The following is an 18,085-nucleotide window of genomic DNA, read 5'->3' on the forward strand; positions in this document are numbered from 1 at the left end:
TCACTGCTCTTATTTCCTGTATATGGTTTCTAATACATCAAATATCTTTTTTAAGCTTTTTCCAAGTGGTCAAGTGACCGCAAAGGTCCAGAAAGTGTGTCCCCTGTGTGGAGGGCTAACGACGCCGCTGAATCCATAGAGCAGTGATGTCATCCTACTGGTATCCATGGCTCTAAGGCAGTGTTTCCCAACTCCAGTCCTTAAGGCACACCAACAGGTCATGTTTTCAGGATTTCCCTCAGATGAAACGGCTGTGGTAATTACTAAGGCAGTAAAACTGATCAAATCACCTGTGCAAAATAATGGAAAACCTGAAAACATGACCTGTTGGTGCGCCTTGAGGACTGGAGTTGGGAAACACTGCTCTAAGGTGTTGTTGAGCATGAGAGAGTTAATGCCCACCAGCCTGTGAGCCTGGTGCCGCGGGCAGTGAACACACAGAATGTATTAAAAGGTAACAGCGCCACAGATATGTGTGTCCTACTAGACAGCAGCTGCTCTGAATATTGCGAGTGACAATAAACAAACAATGTGAAGTGATAAGAGAAGCGCTGGTCCACACCACATTATCCAATCACCTCAATATACTGCGCAAATAATCCTATGAAATAGAGTGGAACCTCGGATTACGAGCATAATCCGTTCCAGGAGAATGTTTATAATCCAAAGCACTCGCATATCAAAGCGAGTTTCCCCATTGAAGTCAATGGAAACGAAAAAAAATTTTTACGCATTAACCACTTAACCCCCGGACCATATTGCTGCCCAAAGACCAGAGCACTTTTTGCGATTCGGGACTGCGTCGCTTTAACTGACAATTGCGCGGTCGTGCGGCGTGGCTCCCAAACAAAATTGGCGTCCATTTTTTCCCACAAATAGAGATTTCTTTTGGTGGTATTTGATCACCTCTGCGGTTTTTATTTTTTGCGCTATAAACAAAAATAGAGCGACAATTTTGAAAAAAATGAATATTTTTTACTTTTTGCTGTAATAAATATCCCCCAAAAATATATAAAAAAAAACATTTTTTTTCCTCAGTTTAGGCCGATACGTATTATTCTACATATTTTTCGTAAAAAAAAATCGCAATAAGCGTTTATTGATTGGTTTGCGCAACATTTATAGCGTTTACAAAATAGGGGGTATTTTTATGTCATTTTTATTAATATATTTTTTTTACTAGTAATGGCGGCGATCAGCGATTGTTTTTCGGTGCTGCAACATTATGGCGGACACTTCGGACACTTTTGACACATTTTTGGGACCATTGGCATTTTTATATCGATCAGTGCTATAAAAATGCATTGGATTACTATAAAAATGCCACTGGCAGGGAAGTGGTTAACACTAGGGGGCGGGGAAGGGGTTAAGTATGTTCCCTGGGTGTGTTCTTACTGTGGGGGGGGGGGGTGGCCTCACTAGGGGAAACACTGATCTTCTGTTCATACATTGTATGAACAGAGGATCAGCGTTTCCCCCCGTGACAGGACTGGGAGCTGTGTGTTTACACACACAGCTCCCGGTCCCCGCTCTGTAACGAGCAATCGCGGGTGCCCGGCAGCGATCGCGCCCGCCGGGCACCCGCGGCCACTAAAAGAGCCGACGTAGAGCTACGGGCTCTCGCCCAGGAGAGCCGACCTGCCGCCGTAGAATGACGGCGGCTGGTCGGCAACTAGTTAACTTCAATAGCAAGCAATATCTCATGCGGCCAGAGGTGGGGGGGGGCGCCGGAGATCCTCGGGAACACACGAAAAGGCCCCAGGGACAGCTAGGCTGACCTCGGCAGGGCTCGGGAATGGCGTATTTCCAAATCTTTATTATAATTTCCGAACGGCGCCGTTAGGCTCTGCTCGGCTCCGGCGCTCCCTCCCCACCTCAGGCCAAATGCGGTACTGCACACCGCTTTGGCTTGAATCCTTCTCGTATCGCGAGACAACACTCTCAAACCGAAATAAGATTTTAAAAAATACAGTGCTCATATTGCGAAACTCTTGTTAACAGCATTACTCGCAATCCGAGGTTCCACTGTACATCTAAAAAAATCCCATAGACAACTATATACAAAATATAATAAAGTGCTAGTGCAACCTAAGCAATCGTGCAGCAACATGTCTTCAAAGTGCTTGTATGATAAATTCATAAAGATTTCCCCCAAAAATATTTAGGGCGAGGACGCTGATGACATGCGCATGCTGGTTCACACTTGCGGTCTATGATACATCCGAAGGTGAACAGTTATTAGCAGCTGAGCGTGTTCTTCCCTAGTGCCGGATAGGCAATTTTGGAATGTGAGTGGAACAAAAACATTTTTTTAATCAGCCTGTGATACGGTTTTACACTATGGGAGCCTTCTTCCTTCTCTTTATTTCCTACATTATATGCTGTGATCTATGAGATGAGAGTCTGACTAAGAAATCCGAGAGGAAAGGGGAGTTGTTTGCCGGTTTATAATCTTCCCAGCATTCATCTGGTCCATTTTAGTGCGAGTGGTGAAGGTAGACAGTGGTGAAGCACTTGGGGACTTTTACTACAGAACAGTTTTTAAATAATAAAAAAATTGTATTTTATTTTATATTTGAATAGTTTAAAATATATATATATGGGGGTAGATTCACAAAGGAGATACGACGGCGTATCTCTGAGTCTGGCCGGTCGTATCTATGCGCCTGATTCATAGAATCAGTTACGCATAGATTTCTATTAGATCCGACCAGCGTAAGTCTCTTATGCCGTCGGATCTTAACTGCATATTTACACTGGCCGCTAGGGGCGTGTACGCTGATTTACGCCTAGAATATGTAAATCGGCTAGATACGCAAATTCACGAACGTACGCCCGGCGCCGACGCAGTACAGATACGCCGTTTACGTTAGGCTTTTCCCAGCGTAAAGTTACCCCTGCTATATGAGGCGTATATGCGGCGTACCAATGTTAAGTATGGCCGTCGTTCCCGCGGCGAAATTTGAAAAATTTACGTCGTTTGCGTAAGTCGTCCGTGAATGGGGCTGGACGTCATTTACGTTCACGTCGAAACCAATACGTCCTTGCAGCGTACTTTGGAGCAATGCACACTGGGAAATTCCACGGACGGCGCATGCAAAACGTCAATCACGTCGGGTCAGGGTTAATTTGCATAACACACGCCCACCTCTTCACATTTTGAATAAGGCGGGCTTACGCCGGCCTATTTACGCTACGCCGCCGCAACTTTCTTTTGAGAATACGGCACTTGCCTGTAAAAGTTGCGGAGGTGTAACGTAAATAGGATACGTTACGCCCGCACAAACATACGCCATTCTACGTGAATCTACCCCACGGTGTGTATATATATATATATATATTTGTAATATATATATATATATTTTTTTTTTTTGGGAGGGGGGGTGGGGGGATCTTTATGAATTTATCATACAAGCACATTGATGACATGTTGTTGCATGATTGCTTAGGTTGCACTAATTTGATGCACTTTATTATACTTTGTATATAGTTGTCTATGGGATTCTTTGGATGTATTTCATAGGATTATTTGCACAGTATATTGAGGCGATTAAATATTGCGGTGCAGAATAGCGCTTCTCTTATCACTTCACATTGAACACACAGAATCTAAGTTTGGCAATAGCAATAAATTGTAGAAAAGTTAAGCAAGTGCATACAGGCCCAGCGGGGAGACACACCCGTGCGGAGCCGCTTACAGCTGTGATGAGTGAGTGAGTAACTTATATAGCGCTACAAATGCGAACTAAATCGCCTCAAGGCGCTGTAACCAATGTGGTCGTCCAGCCATGCTTCAGAATAGATGAGTCTTACGTTTTTTTCTGAAGGCCGATGACTTTCCTCCAACCGAATGTCTCCGGGTAGAGCGTTCCATAACCGAGGTCCTTGGATAGCGAATCTTCGTTCTTTCGTTTTGTAGCGAGATTTGGGGATGATGGCGGTGGAACAGCGGTTGGAAGACTGGAACATGCCAACAGCGTCTGCCATGAGGAGTATAATGCGGCATGGCCAGTCCACACCCAAAGGGGAGGCTCCCTGGAGGAGGTAGATGTAGTCCCTGCACTGTCTCTGCTCCTCCAGAACCTTTCCCTATCTCTAAGTACTTCCCCTGTCAAACAGGGAACCTGTTCCTACACTAGCCACTTGCATAAAGCGCGCCAAGTCTGAGCGCTGGAGTGTTAAATAGACTCTGCCTGACCTAAGATGGTCGCCAAACTCACACAGGGTACCAGCATCCAATCAGATAGTGGCCCCCCTGTAACCGAGGAAACCAAGTTGCTCTCAACTTCCTCCCTTATCTGCATTGCCTCTGTGGTTGTGCACCACCTGCAGTGGAGAATACAGACTGCACCTGCCTACAAGCTGCTCAGACAAACACATTTGCTGGAGCTTTGCAGTCATGTAACCATTTACAAAAAGTTTAAATAAAGGTATTTACATTGAGATCTATTAGAAACCGTATGCAAGAAATATTAGGAGACATTTAAAAGGTGGGCAATTGCATGGCCTTTCCTTCTACTTTCATTTTTAAGTCCTGCTTAAATAAATGATAAGTGTATTCAGATAAAGTGCATGTGTCCTGTTTGCCCCTATCAGCTGACCTAACCAATGTCGCCCTCCTCCCTTGTTCCAGAGAAGCACACTTGCCTCTAAATGACGGTTGTTTACATCCCACACTGTAAGTCCTCTGTCTCCTGGCCATGCCTGTGCAATTGAGATTTATAGAAGTCTATGGGGCCCACCTACCTCTGTCTCTTGGCTGAGCGACAAGCCCTATGTACTTCTATGGGGCTCTAACTGCACAGACATGGCCAAGTGACAGAGGACTTGTACTGCAAGATGTAAACAACCCCTGGAGGCCACGTCCATCAGATGGAGGTAAGTAGGCATTTCTTGTGAGGGGGAAGAGATCAATTAGGTCAGCTTAATAGGGCAAGTGCACTTTGTCTGAAAGGGCTCTTATTATTTTGGGATAACTTGCACAACGTTATGTACAAGAATAAGGACTAAGGGGAAAAAGATTATCTGCCCCAAACACAACTGTGCTCCACCCTGCCATGCCACCCTCTCCACTCCCACAAAACCATTACAACAGTATTAACAGGCTAATGCACAAATGGGTCAGATTTTCACCACTGGAGCCTGTAGGCCCTCAAAGTGATACCCTTTTACACAGAGGGGTAGATTCAAGAAGCAATTGCGCCTGTGTAACCATAGGTTACACAGCGCAATTGCTTACTTGCCCCGGCGTAACGAGTGCTCCTGATTCAGGAACCTCGTTACGCCGACTGCAGCCTAAGATCTGCGCGGCATAAGGCTCTTATGCCCGCATATCTTAGGCTGCATTCTTGCGGTGGCCGCTAGGTGGCGTTGACGTTGTGCTCAGTGTATAGTATGCAAATTGCATACTAACACCGATTCACAACGTTGCGCGTGCCCTGCGTACGCAATTTACGTACGGCGGTTTTCGCGCAAGGCTGCCCCTGCTATTAGCAGGGGCAGCCCATGTTACGTATACCCGTCGTTCCCGCGTCGCGAAATTTGAATTTTACGTACTTTGCGTAAGTGAATCGTGAATGGCGCTGGACACCATTCACGTTCACTTTGAAGCAAATGATGTCCTTGCGACGTCATTTGCCGCAATGCACGTCGGGAAAGTTTCCCGACAGAGCATGCGCGCTACGATCGGCGCGGGAACGTGCCTAATTTAAATGATTCCCGCCCCCTACGGGATTATTTAAATTGCGTGCTCTAGCGCCGGGCATTTTGCTGGCGCGCCCGCGCAATTCACGGAGCTTCTGCTCCGTGAATCAAGGGCAGCGGAGCAAATTTGCGGGGGCGCAGGGCAAAAACGTTGCCCTGCGCCTCCGTAAATAATGGGCAATTCTACCTGAATCCGGGCCAGAATATATTCTTGTTTTACTCATCTCATCCTGGTCTAGGACGTACCAACAGTGGGGTTGATTTATTAAAGGATGTGCACTTTGCAAGTACAGTTTCTCCAGAGCTTGGTAAATGAGGGGAAGCTTTGCTGACTTCCATCCTCCAATCTAAGGATGAGCTCCAACGTGTTCGCATAGTACACGTGCAGAGCCCGCCAGGAAGTCGGCACCGCGCTGCGCTAATTACAGGCAGGGAGACATTGTCCCGATGCTCAGCTGCAGAGATCGAGAAATGTCTCCCTGCCTGTGGTTAGCGCAGCGCGGTGCCGACTTCCTGGCGGGCTCTGCACGTGGACCGTGCGAACACCCTGGAGCTCATCCTTACTCCAATCATGTTTAAGCAAAAATGCCCCCTTTTTTAAAATTTTCCTTGCATGTATTTGCAAAGTGAAACTGAACCTCATTTACTAAGCTCTGGATCAACTGCATTTGCAGAGTGCACAGTCTATTTGTCTTTAGTAAAATAACCATAATGTGTAAGGCCAGCCATACACGGAGTGAATTTCATTCCTGCAACCAGAAATTTGCTTGATTTCCCCCATCAACACAGACAGTGTTAATTGGGGTAAATATAAAGGTGATCTCGCGCAGTAATGTGCTATCACTTTGCCAATAAATGATCAAATTCAAAAAAAGTGTCCAATATATATATAAATATATATATATATATATATATATATATATATATATATATATAAAGTGTCCAAGAATATATATATATATATATATATATATATATATATATATAGCTGTTCAAGAAAAAAATATTGGTGTTCAAGAAAAAATAAGAGAAAACTAGAATGTAATGGTATAAGTCATTATAATCCGCCACAGAACGTCTACGATATATATTCCTTTACATCCAGTAGAAATAGGCTCACAGAACTCTCACCTCAATTACATGAAGAAAACCGCATCAATTTATAAGGATGGCATTCAACCTTCATAGGGGATCATTCCACAGCGTCATACTAGGGCTTCTCCGGCTCTAAATGGCCGTTGTGGTCTCCTAGACTGGTCCTCAGAAAACGTGGTCCATCCACCGAGCCAACCTGGTACACTCCAGTAGTATTGGAATATAAGGTGGGGAAGAATGCCTCTAATAGTGCAGTACATTAAAAAAAAACTAAAGGGTGATTTATTTAAAGAACATATAGGTGGACTCTTACATTAAAAACAGTACAAACAAGCAAATCGGATAAAAACTGCGTTTTCGGCACCTTCTCACGTCACTTCCAGTGCACGTCTACTTCCGGACACTCCCTACGCGTTACGTCACTGCACGTGACTTCATCAGGGGACCCAGTATGAAGCTGTGGCCGTGGCATGATCCCCTATGAAGGTTGAATGCCATCGTTATAAATTGATGCGGTTTTCTTCATGTATTTGAGGTGAGAGTTCTGTGAGCCTATTTCTACTGGATGTAAAGGAATATATATCGCAGACGTTCTGTGGAGGACTATATGGACTTCTACCATTACATTATAGTCTTATATTTTCTTGAACACTAATGATTTTTCTTGAACAGCTATATATATATTTTCTTGGACACTTATATTTATATATATATATATATATATATATATATATATACTGCATTTATTGGCGTATAACACTCACTTTTTTACCCTGAAAATAGAGGGTAAACTGTACCTGCGTGTTATACAAGGGGGCTGTGTAAAGTTTTTTTCCTGAAACTTCCCTCTTAAAGTTAGGGTGCGTGTTATAAGCCTGTACGGTATATATTATATATATATATATATATATATATATATATATGACATTTTTCAATCATTTATTGGCAAAGTGATAACACATTACTGCGTGATATCACTTTTCTATCTATATCTATCTTGTGTATTGGGAACACGATTAGGTTTTGCAGCTGGTTTTGATTCACATTTATCAATTTTTGTGTCACTTATTTGTTATTCTGTTACATTATATTATTAATTCTAGTAGCACGAAGGACACTTTACATATAGTGTTAATGGGAGAATCCCTCCTGTAGGGCCATTGTCTTTTCCTGACGGGTGAGGGCACGGGTAGCCGTCTCCGCCAGGAGAAGACATTGATTATTGCTAGCGGCTATGACAGCCCCTTGCAGGTAAAACCCGGCATGCTGGTTGTACCCAAGTTGATCGATTAATCAACTTGGTACATTTAGCCTGCCCATACATGGTTCGAATCTCAGCCGTTCCTGCTGATCCAGCCAAGATTTAAACCAAGTATGGCCTGCCTAAGTAGGAGGACTGAATTAATAATAATGGGGAAAATGTGTGGCTCATTACTATATAGCAAAAAGCCACATCTGTACTTCTGCCTTCTACAGGCATGTGTGCCTACTGTACCTAATCGTAAATCCGACCCTGACATAGGCAATCCTCTGTAGTTTAGTAATGTTACTAAAATGACTAACGTTTAATATCTAACTAATTTAGTGCTACACAGATGGAACAACTGGCTCCCAATGGTGTAAGCTACACAAGTACACAATGATGTAGTAGTGACTGATCGCCCGTGATTGCACATCGCTTCACTTCTGTATGATTAATCTCGAATACATTCTGCTTGTGTAGTGTACACTATTTGGAGCCATTTATGTAGAAATGGATTGCTACTCTTAAGCTGGCCATACACGTGACAAGTTGATGTAGCAGACAACTTTTCATTTCGATTTTTTTCTTTTATTTAAGTTACAAAAGCGATCAGACATACAGTAATATCCACTTGTAGGTTCGGCCTTTTCTGGCACTTTTTTTAATTTAAGAGTTTCAAAAAAAAGTTTAAATTTAGTATTTTTTGCTAGAAAAATACATCGTTTTTTAGTAGAGACCCTACGGAAAAAAAATGGCGATTGTTGCATTTTTTTATGTCACATAGTATTTGCGCAGCGGTTTTTCAGATGCAGTTTTTTGGAAAAAAATACAGTTTAATGAAAAAAAATATATATGCATACCCCAATTGTTTGTAAAATGTAAAAGATGAAGTTACGCTGAGTAAATAGATACCCAACTTGTCATGCTTGTGGAATAGCAACAAACTACAGTACTTAATCTCCAAAGGCGACGCTTTGGCCCCATACACACGAGAGGATTCGAATCGAATCGATTCGAAACGAAATCCGCGCCGAAATCCTCTGGCGATGACGTGTCGCGCCGTCGCCGCGATTATGACGCGGCGACATGCGCGACGCTGTCATATAAGGAATTCCACGCATGCGTCGAATCATTACGACGCATGCTTGGGATCCCTTCGGATGGATGGATCCGGTGAGTCTGTACAGACCAGCGGATCCATCCGTTGGGATGGATTCCAGCGGATAGATTTTAAAGCATGTCATCGAATATTTATCCGCTGGAAATCCATCCCAGGGGATAAATATCCGCGGAAACAGATCCGCTGGAGTGTACACACCATAGGATCTATCCGCTGAAACCCATTCGCTAGGATTTTTCAGCGGATGGATTCTATCGTGTGTATGGGGCCTTTGAGTTTTTCCAGGTTACCTGTTTAGAGCTACAGAGGAGTTCCAGCACTAGAATTATTGTTCTTGCTCTAACGTTCATGGTGATACCTCACATATGTGGTGCGAACGCAGTTTACATATGCGTTCGCTTCTGTGCACAAGAACGGAGGGATGGGGGGGAATTTTCTTCTTATTTATTTAATTTTTACACGTCCCTTTACTTTTCTTTTATCACTTTTAATCCTATTACAAGGAATGTAAACATCCATTGTAATAGAAATAAGGTTGACAGGTCCTCTTTATGGAGAGATCTGGGGTCAAAAAGACCCCAAATCTCTCCTTTATCTTTAAAAGCAAAAGATCAAAAATCTTTTGCTTTAAAAACAAAATATTTGTTTACTTACGTAAGTCCCGCCCACATATGTAAACCGTATTCAAACCACACATGTGAGGTATCGCCGCGTGCCTTCTAGCATTAGACCTCCTCTGTAACTCTAAACTGGTAACCAGTAAAAAAAATGTAAGCGTTGCATATGGAGATTTTTAAGTACCGAAGTTTGGCACCATTCCATGAGTGTGCGCAGTTTTAAAGCGTGACAAGTTAGGTATCTATTTACTTGGCGTAACATCATCTTTCACATTATACAAAAAAATTAGGCTAACTTTACTGTTTTGTTGTTTTTTTTATTTTTCCCCAAAAATGGCGTTTAAAAAATTATTGCGCACATACCGTGCGAGATAAAAAGTTGCAATGACCGCCACTTTATTACCTAGGGCGTCTGCGAAAAAAAAAATATATATATATATAGGCCCGGATTCATAGACAGCGGCGCACATTTATGCCGTCGTAGCGTATCTCCTGTACGCTATGCCGACGCAGCGCAGAGAGGCAAGCATGGAATTCACAAAGCACTTCCTCCCAAAACTGCGCTGGGTTTCCTAGGCGTAAGCCAGCGTAGGTGGAAGTGGGCGTGAGCCATGCAAATGAGGCGTGACCCCATGCAAATGATGGGCCAAGCGCCAGACAGATACGTATAACGAACGGCGCATGCGCCGTCCCGTGGACGCATCCCAGTGCGCATGCTCACAATCACATCAGAACAACTGCCTAAGATACACCGGATCACTGCCTACGGCGTGAACGTAACCTACGCCTAGTCATATTCATGTCCTACGTAAATTACGCGGGCTTGTGTTCCCTGGTGCAGCCCTTTGCATGGATGCTGCTGAGTTACACCTCCTTTATGGGGCATAACTTTACGCCGTACGTACAACTTACACGCACCAGTCGTAGCCTGCGTCGGGCGCAAGTTTCATTGTGAATCGGCGTATCTCCCTCATTTGCATATTTGAATAGAAAATCCATGGGAGCACCACATGCGTCCAGCGTAAATATGCGCCCACTCTACGCCGGCGTAGGCAAGTTGCGTCGGTGGAATGAAGCCTGTTTTTAGGCGTATCTTAGTTTTGTGGTCACGGCGCACAGATACGATGGCTCATATTTGCACTTACGTGGCGTAGCTCGAGATACGTCGGCGCAAGTGCTTTGTGAATCCGGGCCATAATGTCTGGGGGTTCTGAGTAATTTTCTAGCAAAAAAATTATGATTTTTACACGAAGGAACGAAGTGCCAGAATTGGCCCGGTAGGGAAGTGGTTAACAATTATTTTTCTAATCGATGTTTCAATAGGCTGTATTGAAACTGCCAGTTTTTAGCCCAATTTTGACTTCACAACTGACTGAATTCTGGTTGTCAGTTGAACTCGGAGGTTGCTTTTTTAGCGATTTATTTTTTTCAAAGTGACTAAAGTTGAAAGTTATATGTATATGGCCAGCTTTAGAGATGAATCTATAGCGAATTAAGCTACTGAAAATATATCAGATGCCGCACTCCTGATAAATATTTGTTTTTTTAAAAGGGAAAGCATATTTTTGGGTCAATTTTATTGCAATTTTTTGACCAGTTTATAAGCTGATATGTTATATATTTTTTTACAATTGCTCCTAGAAAATTGTGTGATACAAATTCATGTAATACAGAGTGCATTCATGAGACTTCATCTACAAAGCCTGATGAGTTTGCAATGGGAAAAAAGGGCAGTTGCTGCATCCTATGAGGGAGATTTACTAAAACTGGTGCACACAGAATCTAGTATAGCTGTGCATAGTAACCAATTAACTTCTAGGTTTTATTGTCAAAGCTTAGAGTGTTACTAAACCCACAACAGTAAAATCAGTCTGTATATGCAGGAAAGCATGCTTGTTATACCCACTGTGGAACCTAAGCGGTTAATCCTCTGCATTGTGTAAAAAGGCTGTTTGATCCTGTCTTCCGCTGTCCCCAATCTATCTGCTGATAGTACAGAGCCATGGGGGGCAAGCTGCACACGCTCAGTTTGGTGTGTATTGCTAGAGAGGTTGTTGTGTTTTTTGGGAGCATGTGATCAGCACAGGGCCAATCAGCACGGTCCAGACAGAAGGTCAGGGTCCTGCAGCCTTATTGGATAGTCAGAGTAGAATGAAACCTCCTCCTACAAGCTTTAACCAGACACTGATAGAAGTCACAAGACTGTTATATACTGCTGATGAGAAAAGGTATTTAGCAGTTTATATTTACTAAAATAATTGCATTTCCATGTTCTGTGTACTGTGGGAGACCAGATATAGTGACTGCAGGCTCCTGGGTTTAGTAACACTTTAACTGAACAAGCTTAAGTTAGAAGTCGACTATTTAGTAATGCTGAACCAGATTCTGGGCCAGATCCACGTAGCGCGGCGTATTTTTAGGCAGGCGTAGCGTATTGTAGTTACGCTGCCGCTACTTTGAGAGGCAAGTGCTGTATTCACAAAGCACTTGCGTCTAAAGTTACGGCGGCGTAGCGTAAATGTGTCGGCGTAAGGGCGCGGAGTTCAAATGACAAAGATGTGGGCGTGTTTTATGTATATTAACTGTGACCCCACGTAAATGACGTTTCGATCGAACGGCGCATGCGCCGTCCGTGGGGGTATCCCAGTGCGCATGCTCCAAGTGACGTCGGCAAATCGTCATGTTTTCGACGTGAACGTAAATTACGGCCAGCCCCATTCACGGACGAGTTACGCAAACAACGTAAAATTTTAAAACTTCAACGCGGTTCCGACGTCCATACTTAACATTGGCTTCGCCATTTTTTGTTGGTTTATCTTTACGCCTGAAAAACCCTTATGTAAACAGCGTATCTTTACTGCGACGGGCGAGCGTACGTTCGTGAATAGGCGTATCTAGCTGATTTACATATTCTAGGCGTAAATCGGCGTACACGCCCCTAGCGGCCAGCGTAAATATGAAGTTAAGATACGACGGCGTAGGAGACTTACGCCGGCCGTATCTTAGCAACATTTAAGCGTATCTCAGTTTGAGAATACGCTTAAAGTTGCGACGGCGGGGATTCGGACTTTCGACGGCGTATCTACTGATCTGGCCCTCTGTGTGCACCATTTTTAGTAAACCTCCCTTCTATGTGCTGCAATTTCTGGCCATACTTTTTAAAAAATTCTTGTGTAATTTTCCATTAGATTATGAGGTCAAACCTAAACACTTCCAATTTGTATGCAATCCGGCAGGCCCTTGCACTACATAGTTGTATAAATTATTATTATAAATTGTATAATGTATGCCCAGCTAAAGTCATTTAGATGCGCCCGTTTTAAATGACATTTTAAACAGAGAAGGTGGATGTCCTCAATCTGTGACTCATTATACAGTGTATATAATCTGATCTCCCTGCTTTTCAGGTCTGTTTGCTAACCCCAACTGTTAACTGAGACACGAGAAAGCTGCTGATACTGTGTTAGAGCTTGCCGCCTGCTGGCAGGTAGCGAGTACGAAATGAATATTTGTAAGAAATATCGTTTTTAGTTGTGCATATAATAAAGAAAAAATATAAAAAAAAAACAATATTCTACAATCTTCTTCTCTTTTTTTTTCTTCTTCTTTTTTAGACAGATATAGAAAAAACATATTGGTACAACAACCAACACGCTCAACATGAGCGTAATCTTACAATCTTTTTAATTGTGAAAAAACAGGCCCAGGTTCCCCACCATTCACCAGAGGCAAAGGAAAGTATCCAAAGCACAGATAAATATATTATTCAGGCGCAAGACTCCACCCGCTCAAATGTGGTTCACCCAAAACGGGTTTAATCTCAGAGATCTCAATGATTAATGCCCAATGCTGCGTACACACGATCATTTTTCGGGTTGTAAAAAACAACGTTTTTCAGGCTCTAGAAAAAAATAGGGGGCAGATTCACGTACCTCGGCGCATATCTCCGCCGGGTGCAGCTTATCTAAGATACACTATGCCGCCGTAACTTATTTTATTTTTTTCGAATCCTCAAAGAATTTTCCGCCGTAAGTTACAGCGGCGTAGTGTATCTTTGGCGGCGTAAGGGCGCGGAATTCAAATGGATGTGAAGGGGGGGGGGGTTTTATGTAAATACGTTGTGACCCGATATAAACCAAATTTTTTTTGAACAGCGCATGCGCCGTCCGTGGGGGTATCCCAGTGCACATGCTTGAAATGAAACCGGAACAAGCCAATGCTTATGATGGTGACGTCATTCTACGCAAATCCCTATTCGTGAACGACTTACGCAAACAACGTAAAGAATTCACAATTGGTCGCGGGAACGACGGCCATACTTAACATTGAGTACGCCTCATAATAGCAGGGGTAAACTATACGCCGGAAAAAGCCGAACGCAAACGACGTAAAAAATGCGCCGGCCGGACGTACGTTCGTGGATCGCCGTAACAAGCTAATTTGCATACTCGACACGGAATTCGACGGAAACGCCACCTAGCGGCCACCGAAAAAAAGGGACCTAAGATCCGACGGCGTACGAAGACGTACGCCTGTCGGATCGATCCGAGATGCCGTCGTACCTTGTTTTGTAGATACAAAACAAAGATATGACGCGCAAAATTTGAAATTACGCGGCGTATCAAGAGATACGCCGGCGTAATTCTTTTGTGGATCTGCCCCTAACTTTTTTTCAACCCGATCATTAAAACAGCCTTGCCTACACGCGATCGTGAAAAAAAATGCTCTAGCAAAGCGCGGTGCTGTACAACACGTACGACGGCACTATGAAGGGGACGTTCCATTCGGATGACGCCACCCTTGGGGCTGCTTTAGCTGATTTTGTGTTAGTAAAAGACGATGGTTTTGGTAAGGGTTTACAACCACTTTAACCCTCCTCTGCACTGGAAGATTGGGGGGGGGGGGGGGGTTGGAAAGAGGAAGATTTCTCCCCCAACAAAAAAAAGAATCAGCACAAACTGTAAGTTATGTCCCTTGCGCTGATTATTTTACTTTAGCTAAGCTTAGGCTTTAAGCCCATTTTGAGTGAAACACGAAGGATGGAACTCAAAGGTAAACATTCAATAGATCTATGGCCAACTGTGTGCACTCACACAGAATAGAGCAAGACATATGGGCCCAGATTCAAGAAGCACTTGCGCCCGCGCAACCATAGTTGCGCGGCGCAAGTGCTTACTTGCTCCGGTGTAACGAGTGCTCCTGATTCAGGAACCTTGTTACACCGAATGCAGCCTAGGATGTGACAAACATAAGCCTCCTTATGCCTTCACATCCCAGGCTGCATTCTTGCGTTGGCCGCTAGGGGGCGCGGCCTTTGTGATCGGCGTGTAGTATGCAAATTGCATACTACCACCGATTCACAAAAGTTGCGCGGGCCCTGCGTACGCAAGGTACGGAGTTTCCGTACGGCGCCTTTAGCATAAGGTTGCTCCTGCTAATAGCAGGCGCAGCCAATGCTAAAGTATAGCTGCGCCTCCCGCTCGCGACGTTCAAATTTCACGTCGTTTACGTAAGTGAACCGTGAATGGCGCTGGACGCCATTCACGTTCACTTACAAGCAAATGACGTCCTTGCGACGTCATTTGCCGCAATGCACGTCGGGAAAGTTTCCCGACGGAGCATGCGCTGTTCGCTCGGCGCGGGAGCGCGCCTAATTTAAATGATTCCCGCCCCCGGCGGGATCATTTACATTAGGCAGCCTTGCGCCCGGCTGCTTAGCATATTGCCCGCGCAATTTACGGAGCAACTGCCCACGCAAATATTGCGCGATTCTACTTGAATCTGGGCCATGGTATCTACCTTCATCCACAAATACAACCTCCTGTGGCTGAGCCAGTGCTCTGGATATAGTGTCTCCACACTCTGATGGCAGTATTAGTAGTAAATTTCAGCCAGCTGCACGATGTCATCCATAAAATGCAAATCTTTATTAGCTACATAGTAAAATACAACTGTGACAGCCTAACGTGTGGGCTATGAGGAAGGCTGTTAAAGCCGAAACGCGTTAGGGTTAACAGTTGTGTTTTGATAAGTAGTTAATAAAGATTTGCATTTGATGGATGGCACCGAGTAGCTGGCTTGAATTTACTACTAATCGCACATTGCAGGGACACCTTGGCATGGAGATATGGGTTCATATACATGAATGTGATTGGGAAAACGACCTTCACACTGCAAGACAATCAATTAGCCACCATTGTGCCAGCCATTATGCCTGGTTCCTGGATCGGATTGTCTACATTAACCCATCCACCACTGGCTTAGTAAATGTAAAAACCTGATGCCAAAACTGCTTTTATCAGTCTATATGTGATATAGAACCACCCAGGCATAAATGTAACCATGCACAAGAATTCATAAACTTTCTAAGGGTCCACCACAAAGTGCTGCTGCTGCATAGAGTATGGAGGAAGCTTCTCTCCTTTTGTTGCAAGACTAAAGCCCGATGTTGATTTGAACCGCTGAGAAGAATGTGAACAAATACTGCATATTCAGCATGGAAAACCCCTGGGAGGAAACTGGATCTGGATCTGCCAGTAAATAGATTTTGTGCCTGTATGTAAACAGTTCAATGTTTTAACTACTAAAGGGAACAGAACCATCATAGTGCATTTATTTCCAGCTTAATATTCCTGAGAAAGTTCATGAGCCTCGGGTCACAGAAATCCAAGAAGATGAAGAAGTCACCTTGACCTTATGATTGAAAGTCATTGGTAGAAAACCTATTCTTACCATATTTGTCCTTTTTTTTTCTCAATACAGCAGGGAAGAATAAATGGGAAGGTTTGACGGGTTACACTGGGGGAGATTTAATAAAACTGGAGCACTCAGAATCTAGTTATCCGCTTAACCACTTAAGGACCGGACCAATATGCTGCTAAATGACCCAAGGGGTTTTTACAATTGGGCACTGCGTCGCTTTAACAGACAATTGCGCGGTCGTGCGACGTGGCTCCCAGACAAAATTTACGTCCTTTTTTCCCCACAAATAGAGCTTTCTTTTGGTGGTATTTGATCACCTCTGCGTTTTTTGTTTTTTGCGCTATAAACAAAAATAGAGCAACAATTTTGAAAAAAATTCAATATTTTTTACTTTTTGCTATAATAAATATCCCCCAAAAATATATATAAAAAAAAAAAATTTTCCTCAGTTTAGGCCGATACGTATTCTTCTACCTATTTTTGGTAAAAAAAATCACAATAAGCGTTTATCGGTTGGTTTGCGCAAAATTTATAGCGTTTACAAAATGGGGGATAGTTTTATTGCATTTTTATAATTTTTTTTTTTTACTACTTATGGCGGCGATCAGCGATTTTTTTCGCGACTGCGACATTATGGCGGACACTTCGGACAATTTTGACACATTTTTGGGACCATTTTCACAGCAAAAAATGCATTTAAATTGCATTGTTTATTGAGAAAATTACAGTTGCAGTTTGGGAGTTAACCACAGGGGGCGCTGAAGGAGTTTCGTTTCACCTAGTGTGTGTTTACAACTGTAGGGGGGTGTGGCTGTAGATCTGACATCATTGATCGTGTCTCCCTATAAAAGGGATCACACGATCGATGCAGCCGCCACAGCGAAGAACGGGGAAGCCGTGTTTACACACGGCTCTCCCCGTTCTTCAGCTCCGGGGACCGATCGCCGCACTCCAGCGGGTCCCGTTCACGGAGCTTCGGACCTGGTCGTGGGTGCGCGCCGCGACCCACGGCTGGGTACTAGTACAGGACGTACCTGTACGTGCATGTGCCCAGCCGTGCCATTCTGCCGACGTATATGTGCAGGAGGCGGTCCTTAAGTGGTTAAGGACCGCCCACTGTATATATACGTCGGCAGAATGGCACGGACAGGCATTTTAACGTACCTGTACGTGACCCTTTAAATGCCTGCCATGTGGTTCGCGATCGCGCCGCCGTCTCACGGAGGTATAGAGCGGGGAGATGCTTGTGTAAACATCCATTTACATCTACATCCATTATCATCTGTTTTTTTAAACTGATCAAAGCTCTATTTTCTTCCGTTAAAAAACAGATTGGCCAAAAAAAACGAATGTAAACTGAAAAATTTACACTTTTTCATCTGTTTTTGCATTAGTAGTGGATGTAAAAAAAAATGATAAATATTTCATCCGTTTTGACGTGACTAAACTGATGAAATGAATGGACCTTATGTGTGAAAGGAGCCTTAAAGGAAACCTACACAGAGAAAATACACAAGCTGTGGTTGCAGAACTCTCCTTGCTAGTTGCTGGGCTTATAAACCCATCCACAATAAGAGCAAGTATGTAGATTCTGACATTCTTCGG

The 18,085-nt window shown here is 43.7% G+C and overlaps 1 protein-coding gene across 1 annotated transcript in view; it reads left to right on the forward strand.

Annotated features, from left to right (window-relative positions):
- Positions 1–13,362, forward strand: part of PACC1 (proton activated chloride channel 1) — a 59,618-nt gene extending 46,256 nt beyond the window's left edge. Inside the window, exon 8 of the mRNA XM_040351475.1 lies at positions 13,186–13,362. Coding sequence (XP_040207409.1) covers positions 13,186–13,215 — 30 coding nt within the window. The 3' untranslated portion in view covers positions 13,216–13,362. The remainder of the gene's footprint in view (positions 1–13,185) is intronic.
- The last annotated feature ends 4,723 nt before the right edge of the window (positions 13,363–18,085 follow it).

Source organism: Rana temporaria, chromosome 4 (genome assembly GCF_905171775.1).
Source record: "Rana temporaria chromosome 4, aRanTem1.1, whole genome shotgun sequence".
NCBI classification, from domain to species: Eukaryota; Metazoa; Chordata; class Amphibia; order Anura; family Ranidae; genus Rana; species Rana temporaria.